The sequence below is a fragment of the Cyrtonyx montezumae genome, unplaced genomic scaffold (assembly GCF_038088225.1).
Source record: "Cyrtonyx montezumae isolate F1298 unplaced genomic scaffold, pur_monq_1.0 scaffold_16, whole genome shotgun sequence".
In the NCBI taxonomy this organism is placed as follows: domain Eukaryota; kingdom Metazoa; phylum Chordata; class Aves; order Galliformes; family Odontophoridae; genus Cyrtonyx; species Cyrtonyx montezumae.
In genome coordinates, this window is record NW_027071892.1 from 6,889,468 (window position 1) to 6,902,370 (window position 12,903).

At 42.0% G+C, this 12,903-nt stretch overlaps 1 protein-coding gene across 2 annotated transcripts in view; it reads right to left on the bottom strand.

Moving 5' to 3' along the window:
- The window catches only part of CYTH3 (cytohesin 3), a 425,983-nt gene that overhangs the window by 378,283 nt on the left and 34,797 nt on the right, over positions 1 to 12,903 (bottom strand). Inside the window, exons 7-13 of one of the 2 annotated variants that reach the window (XR_010621969.1) lie at positions 11,102 to 11,214; positions 9,846 to 9,994; positions 9,478 to 9,589; positions 3,921 to 3,997; positions 3,774 to 3,845; positions 3,484 to 3,638; positions 2,959 to 3,187 (exon numbers count right to left, since the gene is read on the bottom strand). Coding sequence is in view for 1 of the 2 variants with exons in the window: in XM_065732601.1 (XP_065588673.1) it covers positions 3,115 to 3,187; positions 3,484 to 3,638; positions 3,774 to 3,845; positions 3,921 to 3,997; positions 9,478 to 9,589; positions 9,846 to 9,994; positions 11,102 to 11,214 (751 nt within the window). In the remaining variant the exon portion in view is untranslated. Of the gene's footprint in view, positions 1 to 2,566; positions 3,188 to 3,483; positions 3,639 to 3,773; positions 3,846 to 3,920; positions 3,998 to 9,477; positions 9,590 to 9,845; positions 9,995 to 11,101; positions 11,215 to 12,903 lie in introns of those variants that run through there. The other variant, XM_065732601.1, reaches the window with a different exon arrangement.

The following is a 12,903-nucleotide window of genomic DNA, read 5'->3' on the forward strand; positions in this document are numbered from 1 at the left end:
ACTCTAACTAGAAACATTTTCCAAGAAAATATAGAAAAGAAACTGGTAAGCCACAAGTCTTCCTTTGTAGCATTTGGTCTACAACTGACCTAGCTTTTCCAGCAAGCGTATCTACATAGATATGTAATAAACTTTAAAAAATATGCATTGTTTTTATATATGAGGCATTATAAATGCTGCTTGGTTTATAAAGGTTCTGTTTTGTACCGGATTAAAACTGTTCAAGATGTTAAGCAATGTAGAGCTTATTTTGTCAGAAAATTGTAAAATTTAAGTCAGTCCAGCTGAGCTTAAGTATTATATACAGTTCTCTCCCTGCCTGCACCGGCCCCGTTGGCTGAAGTTAGTGGCCAGACAGTTTGGATATTCAGAGAAGCCATACGTGTGGCAGAAGCAGTAGTGGCTCTTGCTGGCTCCTGTGGTTTCAAAAGGCAATGGTGAAACCAGAGAGCAAAACAATCACGCAGCTTTCAGTGCAACAGGAGGGGAGAAGTCTGTCATTCCCAGGGGACTTTTCCTCAGCACAGCCAACTGTAACAGATATTGCTTTAGGCCGCAGAGCAGCTTGTCATGGTAGCTACACCTGGACTTGAAGCCCAATCAAGAAGGGAAAGGTTGGGAGATTTTTCTTCACCCTCATGGATAGTACCTGAACTTGGCCAAAATTTTCACAAGCCACTTTGTTTTACTGGCCCTGTGGCCAGGGGAAATTCTGGGCCGGTTTCACTCCATTAATACTGTTATAAAAAAAAAAAAAACAGCCCCCACCATCTGAATTCAAATATCATCACAAACAGGAAAGACACTCCATTAGCTTTGGTAAATTAAATAGCTGTATTGAGCACCACAAGTAGCTGCTTTAGATGTCACATTTTAATGCTACAAAATAATATATTTCCTGCTATAATATCCTCAGATACCTGTTACTCTAAATAACTGTTCCTGCAGGATATAAGAACTTTCAACTAAGTACAGCGAAAGAACTCAAGGCATTTCCTTCATGCTCATCAGCAGACATCCTCATTTGGTTAAATAAATACATTTTCTTGAAGATGATCTATCAGAAGAATCAATAGAAAAAAAAGTGCTTCATGGCTTATTAGTGTTTTGGTAATCTCCTGTTTCTCCAGGAATACACTGCTGTGTTTCAGCTTTGCACTCGCCCCCAGTTGGGCTTATTGCTGTTTGTGTGACAAACCTCATCCGAAGCTGGAACTGGAGAGCACATGGCTTGAAAGGAGGACTTGAAGCTGCACAGCAGAAGACTCAAGTCATACATTAGCAGCTGCATCATCACACTGCTTTGCAGACGTAGGAGGTACAACTTCATCTGTTTCTATAGAATTTAAATGGCTTCCATTAAGCTAAGATATTCCACACTGCTACTTACTACTAACCCAGGATTCTACCTCCTTTGGCTGAGTTTTGCTTCCTCACTCAGATCTGAGCATTCATCCAAGCAGCCTGCAATTCCACATGCTCTGGGGAAAACCTGTGGTGTAGGAAAGTTGACTGCAGCCTCTGCTTTGTTCTGAAGCATGCAGTAAAGCAGGCTGAAAACCCTGCACAAAGCAATGCAAATCCATAAGACAGCAACCACAAAACGGACAGTACTTTAAAGGTAGAAAGAGATTTGAAAAACATCAACTTAGTACATCTGTCGTCTTGCCAGTGCAGAATTCCTGTAATGTATCCAAGAAGCAAAACTGCTTTGGCACCGTGCTGGGTCACCCAAGCATCCACTGGCAGGGCAGGCATGGCTCAGGATCAACAAGAGGGAAAAAAGTACTGCTAAAATGAGTAGGGCCCCCCCAAAAAATACTTTCTGCCCTCCCTGTACAATGAGGGACTTCACCTTAAGAACGTTACGTGCTCTACCAACAGGAAAGTGCTGTAACAGAACGTGCCTCAGCACATGACCCTGCAGTCCTTCCATCAGTTACACGACCACGCAGGGCTGGCTGCACTATGTAACTGACAGGCAGGGTTATGTTCCTCAGGTACAGAGAAGGATGGCTACTCCTCTTTTCAGACACTGAAGACCAAGTCTGAAAATATTAAGGTAACAAAAATACTTAAATTCTCAGTATGTTCAAAGTTTGTTATCAAGCAAAGAATGAATGAATGCCACTTGCTCACCTCCCTAGGGCTGCATCTGACAGAGATTACACTCTCCTGGTTTTCCTCCCTTTAAAAACAGTAAGTGCATGTGAAATTATTTCAGGGTGTTTTCACATGCAAAGCCTGAACCCTCACAACTCACACAAGCTGTCACTTTATTCCTTTAATAGTAATAGTGTTAATTAAACTACGATATATCTAAAACATAGGAAGGATGTTACTATATAAAAAGCAGAATAACCAGTCATTAAATCATACTGCTTATTGTGTGAGCAGACTGGAATGAGTTTTCACCTTCTGGCAAATACCAAACCACATCTGCACACAGTGTCATGTCTGCAGCCAGGCCTCTGCTGGCAGGACCTGTCTGCTTCAATGCAAACCCTTTGGCACAGCTGGTTAATGAGCTGCCCATCTGGCACTCAGCTGCACTTCCAAAGAAGAAAAACTCCTTCTACAGAAGATGGAGCACGCGCTCTAAATGAAGGCTTCATGTACTGCAATACATGCTAGACTCAAGAACACTGAGATTGCAGGTTTCCTGCCTACAGAAAAGTGCTAGGCTGCTGCTGAGCCCAGCTTTTAGTGTTGCATTTAACTGACAGAAAAGTACTGTGTATACTGCTCCACTTACTTACAGGCAATGAGCTCACAAAACGGGTATGGAATATTTCACTATTCCTTCCAGTCCAAGCCAACTGTAGTTGCAACTAACACAAGTGGAAACAAAGCTTTCATGCCTTCAGTTGAATTAAGTTTGAATAAAATGATCCTCTGAGGTGCGAATCTTTCTTCAAATTATATGCCAAAGGGTCTTGCCAAGATTTTGTGTCAAACTGTATATATATATATATACAGTTTCATATATATGTATGTGTATATATATATATAATTTACAGTTACTGTCTTCCTTTAGTTTGCCCAGGGTTTACATTATCTCTCCATTGTAGCCCAGTAGAAGTTGATGCAGGTGCACACACTGCTGATCAGGTGCTATTTCTTGTTTGCAATTCTTCGTTTCCTCGTTGCCAGCATATCGTAGAAGGGATCCCTGCTGATACTTGCTCTGGAAGGAAGAACATGAATTGTCAGTTTCATAACAGTTATCTGCTTTTGAAAACAAAAGGCTTTACATTTGCTTAAAACATTAAATTGAAAGAAAACACCACCGAGCATTTTCCTCATTCGAGTTAGTAGCACTGCTGTGCTTCTTAGGGCCAGACAGGAGACAGCCTGACCCATCCAGCACACAGACCTCGTCCTTCATCCCTGAAGAGGTTAAGATGCAAGTTCGCTTCATAACGTACTCAGAAAAGGAGCTTACACTTCATTTTGGAAAGATATTTTAAACTCTAAACTCACTTGATAGACTTGATCCACTCTTCTTTTTCTTCTGGGGTGGGAGCAGATATTCTGTACACTACGTGGTTGCCTTCCACCACTCTGCCATCAGCTTCAGTTTTACAGGCTTTGATCACTTGGCCTTTATGACTGGGGTTATAGAGCTCAAAGCAGTTCTGGAGAGCAGGAATGGAAAAATACATTAAAAACAAAGCAAAACAACTGAGAAACAACTTCACTGAACACAATCTCAGTTCCAAAAGGGTTACTTATTTTCTTCATTAAAAAAAATGGTTATGAGGATATCTTACTGGTTTTCTAGGGTCTTCCACCTCTCTTATGCTAAGATTTTCTAACGGAATAATCCCTCTGGGTTCTTTGTCCTAGAAGAAAACATCACGTTATTATTCTTTCCCATACATGGGTTACAAAGGGAGCTCACAGCAATAGCTACTCACAGTTGTGTATTCAAAGTAGTACAGGCAATTGTCAGTCAAAATAAACCACCGTCGTTTCCACGTTTTCACTCTTCCCCCTATAAGCAAAAGATACTGATAAGTGAAACAAGTTACTGTCGAGGCTTCAGCAGTGGATAAGAAGGAAGTAACTTGGTTGTGTTTGTTTGTCCAGTATGTATTTTAATTACTTATTGCAAATGGATCAGGCACAGATGAGCTGAGGTTAAAAACATTTCTGTAACTTGTACGAAGATTCAACTCCTGGGCCAACATTAACTATGGTGCTGCTGACCAGGCACAAAGCTGCCAACTGTCACAGCTTTCACCCCGTCCCCACAGCTCAGCACTCAGCCCTGCTCCCTCTGCACACACATCTACTGCATCAAATATCCCTCAGGAATACAGTGCTGCTATGGGAAAGCAGCAAAGCCACTAAGTGGGCTCCAACCACAGGGCAGCCTGTCTTTCCACAAGGATGGGGGGGGTCTCATCAGTAAAACAAGGACACTTTATCACCTTCCTTGCACTCCACACATAAATTGGATTTAGCTTCAAGGTGCTTATAAATACTACTGCTTGCAAACAAAGCAAATCTGATGAGTCAGCAACAAGGAGCCACTGCCGAAGTCCTACACCAATGTGCTACTTGTACTCACTCCCGATGATTTACTGCTCTCTTAATGGGGAACTGTCACTGAGTACACACTGAGGCACAGCTACTGCTCCAGAAGTGCTGTTATCTCCCCGTGTTAGCAGCAGCTGCTGCACTGCTTACACCTGCCAGTGTCACACTGTGTGGAGCAGCTCCTTTCAGGAGCACAGACTGCTGTCTCTGTCCTTTCATCCCTCCTTCTGCAGTTTGCTACCTAACAACATCTCCACTATTCCACAACTGTAATTTTTGAGAGTCATTTCCAGGAAAGACAGCTGTAAATAAAGAGTTCCCCTGTTCCTGATCCACAGGCAGTTCCACCACAGCTGCACGGCCTCAGGGCTCTGTCACCACCTGTGCCTCATCCATTCAGCAACGACTCAGCCTCATTAATCCAACCACCTCAAGAGAATTGGTTTTCTTATTGAACACCCTTGCACGCTCTGTTAATACACACCAGACTCCCAATTTTAAAGTCATCACCAAATGTAAGAAACAAACCATTTTTTATCCATCTGCTCTTCTTGAGATAGTGGGAATTTTGTTGATATGATCTGAAATTCTGCACTGAGGTTAAAGAACAATTCTAGAGGTAGCATTTTTTTAAATATAGGTGCACAAATATCTGCAGTGCAAACCAAGTCCTGCTGTGTGGTTTAATGATCTGCTCTATAATGCAGTGCCAACACACTGCAACGTTCAAGGCACTCAAATTTTATGCTTCAACTACACACACACATCTCAAGAAAATCATCTGCAAGCAGGTGTGGTGAAATAAGAGAAGGCAAAATAGTGCAAGATGCAAAAGCCGTGACAATGGATGGTTGAGTGAACTAGAGACAGTGAGGGGAAGAACTGGTGGCATTTTAGTACAACCACTGTGATAGGTCCCATACAAACTGGCACGTAAGTCACCTGACCGAGAGCGGGTTCGAGCAGCACGAGGTATTTGGTCCAGGAACGGAGAACCAACAAACTGCCCTGATTCACTTCTGGATCATGAAGAAGCAGCAGCCAAGTCAAGCCGACTGCCAGGGCAGTCCTTCCCTTCACCATAAGGCAACACGTTTTTCATCTCATCCGAGGGTCACTGCAGTGTTAAATCCTGCCCCCATCCCCCCAGCCAGCCAATAGCCCACCAGGTTATGGCACTGCCGTGAGCTGCAGAACGAGAGCACAGCTCCCTGCTCCACCAAGAGATGAGCTGCTCTTCCAGAAAAAAAGCACTGAAGCAGGACTTATTTCTTCCAAGATAAGCAACCATTCTCAAATATAAGCCTGCATCCCCGCCCCATTACTTAGTTGCAGCTGTCCAACAGCACAGAAACTCTAATAAACTCAGAAGGCAACTAACCCACACTCATCACATTTGCAGGCATCCCCAATAACGGGCACTTAATAATCCTTCACCATGGACTGAGCTCAGGAAGCTGCTTGGTAAGGCTGTGCTGCCCATGAACAGCACAGAAGATTAATGGGCAACAACTACTGATAACAAAGCGTTATTTTTCTTGTCAGATCGCTGTAGGCTCACGAAACACCAGCACAGGGCCTTCGTAGTGTGCTTCCTATCTCATCCCAGCTGCCAGCCTTTTAAAGATCTAAGCTAAGAAGGACTCACTGGTATCAGAAGAGACCAAGCAAATCAGCACATGAATCTGTAAACCTTTACAGAAATTGATAGATGCAGAGGATGTATTTCTCAAAGATCCAGATGATAAATTAAAACACAAAGACATCTTAAATAACAAAACAAAGCAGCATAGTGTCTTGCCAGCAGAAGTCTAAGGGAACAACAGGTGAAGGCCATAACAAGACAAGACACAGACAAAGAGGGACACAGATCACCGTTACCTACATAACCCAACACAGGAATACTTTTTTTCCAACTCTCAGTGAACTATGAACAAGACAACAAAGTACAAGAGCCTGCCTACACCACAGGGAAATAGGACCCACACTCAGGAGGCCCTCAGCTCCCAGACTGCCCACTGCTGTTCCCCTGCACCACATTTGAGCAAAGCAGTGCCATCCTCCCAAGGACAGATGTGCTGCAACAAGCAGCATGGGCACAGCAGGCCTGGGAGCAGGCACTGGGACAAGCTCCCTGCTCTTGGCAGCTGCCTGATGGGCAGCAAAAGTTCATGTCCTGTGTCAGGCTTGAGTCACTTCCTCTCCTGTTTGGAAGAGCAGTGTCACAGCTTCCCCCTCCCTACAGGAAGTTAGGCACATGGAGCTGCTCGCCAGCTGAAGCTGCTTCAGATGCACAGATTCCCTCCCCATTGTCCTTTGTCCTGTTGCTGGGCACTACCAAAAAGAATCTGTCCCCATCCCTGTGATACCCATCCTCCAGGCGATCAGAGGTGTTGATGAGATCCCCTCTCGGACTTCTCTTCTTCAGCTGAACAGCCCCAGGTGTCACAGCCTTTCCTCATAAGGGAGATGCTTCAGGACTTTTTATATAAAAAAATCTTTTAAGCAAATATTAATACAATGGAGCACGTAATCTCACATACCAGGATATAATCTCCTCAGCGTTTCAACTATACCAAAACTATTAATACCTACATCTTCCAGACCTAAAGGAAACTCCAATCAAAATTGTTCCCCAACAGAAAGGCCTGCAGACAGCCTGTAGCACTGCAGACAGTGTGGATCAAGGCAGCATTCCCTCACATACTGTTTAAGCCTCAGAGCAAATAGGAAACTTGAGGGAGAGAAAACAAAGAGAAAATACACACATATAGCAAGGTTTATTTCTAGTCAGAGCAGATAATCTAGCAAAGTGCATCTGTCCATACCCATCTGCACCCTTAGATAACCCAGCTGCCGTGACAGCAGCAGGCAGCAGCCTGCAGTCCCACACGTGCTTGCTGCTGGGTTTCCTGTGTGCAATGCTTCTCAGCACACCATGCTCAGCACCAGGGAGCACCTCTCCAGAAGCACCTGGCAGCTCTCAGCCACGTTTTTTCCTTCAATTTCCATTATTTAGGTCTCTCATATGTATTTTGTTGACAATTTCTTCCACAGAATGCCTGGCACTCCTCTACGCACACAGCACTCTTGCTTGCACTGTGTACGCATATACCTTTATGTGTATTATGGATATAAATGTACAGTTTTCATAATATGGGTTTATTCCCAACCTCCAGAAAATGCATTTTCTTCTACTTCATCATAGAAGCTTTTTAGTTGAGATAGCTAATACCTCGTGTTATAACGTGGAGAAAGCCTGCAGAGCCAGCTTTGAAACTGTAGCAGCTCAGCTGCTGCGTGCCAAAAAGCAAGAGCATGGAGACAGCTTTGCATTTTTTTGTAGTTAGAAAGAGAGGAAATCTACAGCATCCATAATGGAGGGGTCAAAAGCAGACACTGCTGATCACGTGAACAATTACAAATACTTTCCTTTCACCTGTGTCCTCCCAGCAGTCGCCCAAACACTGTTTTCCAAACACAAGCAGAGGGTCCGTAGCTCTCCTGCTTTCACCAAAGGAAGCTCCATGAGCACACAGCCCACCTCTCAGCCCAAGCACCGATCCCTCTTCACACTTCAGTCACCATTCTCCAAGTGTGAAGTGCCCCCTTCTTTACTAAGCAGTTCAAGCGGCCAAAAACCGCCTCTAACAGTGTGTCACCGGTGGTTCTCTGAGTGAACCAAGAGAGATCCACCGCAATGGAAAAAAGCAAATGAAAAAATAAAATCTCACTCTGCCTTACAGAGAAAATCCCTGAGTGCAATAAACAAATGGATCCCATCAGCTTTAACAGAGGCTGTAACACTGCAGTGCCAGGAGACTGCACATCACCACAGGTTCTCTGAACATGAACTCCATGCCAATTTAAGAATATATCTCGCTTACTCAGTACAACATTTACAGAAGAAAATCAGGAAAAAGAACAGCTTTGATGTATGTGTAGTTCAGATGTAATCAAGTTTCCCAAAATTCTTATGTACTGATGTACAAGTAACAAAATCACTCTGGATCTTTGTTAGAGTACAAAAATCTCTCGGTCAGAATTTTCTTGTAGCTGTATCTTCAGCGGAGGAGAATTCTCTATTTTTCTGCTTTACATTTAAGCACCTCCTTCTGTTGCAGAAGACACCTGCACACGAGCTAGGCACTCACGTGCCAGCCTTTGTGGACAGATACCACTGATGATACTGTTAGTGATACTGAGTGAAAAAGCAAAATGCTACAATAAAATTAAGAAAGAAATCAACAACAACAACAAAAAATAAAAGAAAACAAAGACAAAAAAAAAACAAACAGAGGAGGGAGGAAGAAAATAAAAGAATGAGCAACTGAACGAGAGGGGACTGGAAGGCAATCAGATACGTACCTCCTAATGCAGAATAAGCAGAGACAGCCAGTCACAGAACAGAAAGGTGATAGGTCATAGGCCATAAGGAAAACAAGAAGGCACATTTAAACCACTCATTAAAAAATCATAGCCAAAACCAAACCAAGAGAAACTCACAAATAATATGGAAAAATAAAGACACACAAAAATAACTCTTTGACGAGAACCTATTTTTGCACAGAGAAAACTGAGTTGAAATTTCACATTAGTTTTCTGCAATGACCATATGGAGGTTTAGCTGTTACCGACCCATCATGGCACGTGGCAAACACCACACGGAGTTTCCTTTCTGTTGCTGAGTTTTCAGTTCTCAGATACCAGAAATGAAACTCCCAAGTCTGAAACAAGATTTCTGGCTTGTATATGTGCAGTAAGGAGTAACAGCCTTCAGTTGTAAAGGAGTTACTTATTTTGGCTCAAACATCTTTAAATGTAAATTACAACATGAACCCTATTCCATTCATAAGGAAGCAGTCAGACACAGAAGGAGCAGACACATTAACAATGAGCCAACACAGCAGCAAAACTGTTCTGGTAACTCACCTAATTTCAGCAGCCAACCTTCTCTATCTGGATTAAAAAATGTATGCGTTAGATCGTTTCCATCATCCTCTGGGATTTTAAATGGCTCATTCTTAATACTTTCATATAAATTCTGGAAGAATTAAAAAAAGGAAAAAGACCTCATTAATAACACCTAACAGAAAACGGACCCAGAATGTCCTGCTGCTTCTCAGCTCCTTTGTACAAAAAGCAAAGGAAAGATGTCCATAAAATCTCAAATGGTTATGCACGGCAGAAAATGTTCTTACTTCCCTTGACAAGTGAGTCTGAAAGCTGTTGCATATGCTTTTAAGTTTCCTATGAAAAAACCCCACAAAGCAGCCCCTTTTCTTCACCATTTCACTTACCCGTAGCAGTTCTTCTGGAAGGTCTCCACCTTCATTAATGCCACGATTCATAGAAATAAACCTCTCTACTGTTGGTTTATCTCTCACATTGTGGTTGTGTAGACTGGTGTTCAACATAATGATCGCAAATGACAGCACATAGCACGTATCTGAAATCAGATTAGAAACGATTAATATTTCTATGTACATATTTTCTATGTTTACAGAGATCACAGAATAGATTCAGTAGATGCTAAGCAAATGTAGTAGGTGCAAATAACAGATTTGATCCATCAGACACCAATTCAAAGTTTTATCACAGACATCCAGAGGAAGAACAGTCTCCTCAAAATAATACTTGAACTGCACGTAAATGAATGACTCAATTTCCTGGCATACATGAGGTGCCAATACCAAAGGATAACAAAAGAGATCTCATTGTGCCTCTTGATGTGGTTGTGACTATAGTAAGCTCTCCCAGAATCCAAACACAAGATCAAGCATAAGAAAAAGCAGAATGGCAATCTCTGCTACACCAAGGAAAGATGCACTCGCATCTTCTGCATTTTGTTTTCAGTAAGGATTTCCCTCTGGAGATTTACTGACCTTCTAATCTTTTCCTTGCCTGCTTTCTTCCTCTCAAATTAGGTGATCAGCAGGAAGCTACGCATGCATGTAACTGAAGAGACCAACAACACTAAGATGCTATGGCATCCAGTGCAGGATGGGAGAGCTTTGTTAGCTTTTTATGGCCTACATATTTCTAAAGCATGTAATTCAATAGAAAACTGAGCTGTGTTTCTAACTGAGATGAGTCTTTGATGAGCAGACTGCTAAAAGGAAAGATACAGTCCTCCTAAGGAAAAAAAATAATGACTTTATATGTAATATACTATAGCTACATAATTTAAATCTCCTCTCTTTTCCTTTGAAGCCATCTCCCCTCCTCCTGTCACAACAGACCCTGCTAAGGAGCCTGTCCCATTCTTTTCAGTGGTTCAAGCTATGACTTAGCATTTTCACTACACCCAGCCAGAACAGCCTGGTTACGTTTCTATGCTTCATTTTTATGCTTGAATTATTTTATATATTAATGGTAGAGTTTAGTAAGTGGAAATGAATACTGACCATCAGCTCGTACTTTCCAGATGTGGAGTACACAATAAGATAGCAGATAGATGTGATTATTCCACATATTTTGAACTTTCAAAATAACCACTGTTTCATTGCACCAGATGTAGAAGAACATTAATATTTTAGCATCATATATAACTGACCTGTGGACTGAAAGACACCTGGGTTACAAAGGCAATAGCGTGAAGCAAAAGCTTCCATCATACGGTCAATTTTCTGAGCCTCTCCTGGGAGTCTGAAGCTCCAAAGAAACTGCCTACAGAAAAGAAGAATCATTGTTAGGCTCATTCCAATATTTACATATTAAGCATCTATTTCTAATAATCAGAAACAAAACCCAGCAACGTGTACTTAAAGTGTCCTAGAAATATGTTCTCAGTTTCTCAACAAACAAGTCAGGAGCTATCATAAAGCAGCATGCACAGATGGCTAACCCAGAAATTCAGCCAGCAGCACTGCATGCTATCAGGCAAGGTAATACAGCAGTTCATATTCTGAGAATCTCTTTTTTCAAGACTAGTAAACAATTTTCTGTATGCATCCCATTTTGTCACAAGAATACTACAGAGGAAAATAAAACAGTTCAATCCTCCCTGAGATTCCTGTCTGCTATAAGCAATACGCACTCAGCTAGACTTCACTTGCAATGTAAAAAGGAGATCAAATACTTCTGGTAGGGGAAAGAAGGAAGGAGTACAGCAACACTCAGTATCTTGAAGGGAATTCTTCAAACATTAAACAATGAAAACAACAAGAGAAACACCAGAGCACGAGAGAAGTGCTGCCTGTCAAGTGCAAGTTCACCCTACAAAGATCAGACCCAGATCTTAAGAAAGACTCACAATATCATCTCAGTAATTTTGTAACGTATGCAGGAGATCAGCATGAACTGAATGTGAGTTTTTACTTTCCTAACTCACTGCTTCTACATATAGATACTCTGGAATGCATACAGGACAGAAGTCTTCACAAATTCACTTTTGGCAAATGGTGAAACTGAAAAGCTTCAATTAATTGAATCATTTGTTTTCTTTTTTAGCAAAAGAATCATCTACACTAAAACAGGACCTAGACCAGCAAAGTTACATGCTCTGCCATGCAAAACAAATTCTATATTCCCTGTACTGTGGGTGTCAATATAATAACCACTTGCTCCTGCTCTCATAAGTTTCCATTGTAGGACTTGATATCAAAGTGTCACAGGCCATCCTTAGCTTGCTTAGATCTATGTACTGTCTTTTACTCACCTGGTACAAGGTTCCAACCCAGATCACGAATTTTGTAAGCTACCAAAATACAAACATTTAATAGTAGCAGCTGCTAAGGTAGAATAAAATCAATCCTATAGTTAAAATGAGTAAAAGAGATAGGGACATGAAGCCTTCCAGATAATCTGCATCAGCCAGAGCCTCAGCTTACACCTCAGGCAGCTCAGGCTAACATCACCACATCACTCAGCCATTGCAAAGTTGTTCTGACTCCACATCACAAGGTGCTGCACCAGGGACAAAGATCACATGAGCACTTCAATTTATCTATGGTCAGGGGTAGTCACTCGAGGCAGCGAGTCTGGCACAAGTGTCTTTTTCACCTTAGTTTCCTAGACTAACTGTGGATTTCCATGGGCACTGTATGCTTCGCAGGGTAACTCCATGCTATCAGCTCAGAGAAATCAAGTTTACACACCAAAGGAAAAAAAATTACACTTTTTTAATTCACATGACAGTTGGGAAAATATGAATTAAGTAGGAAGAAATTACTTGTTCCAAAGTCACCTCTGTGCAGTTACACAAACACGAATTCTGGCTCTCCCACCCACCCATAGGAACAAGTGGGAGAAAAGGAGAAAGAAGAGGGCAGCGAAGAAAATCGTGTTTGGCTGGGCTTTTTTTTTAACCCATCTCTGTGCAGAAATATAAAATTGGGTCTTCAAATGTTCACATTC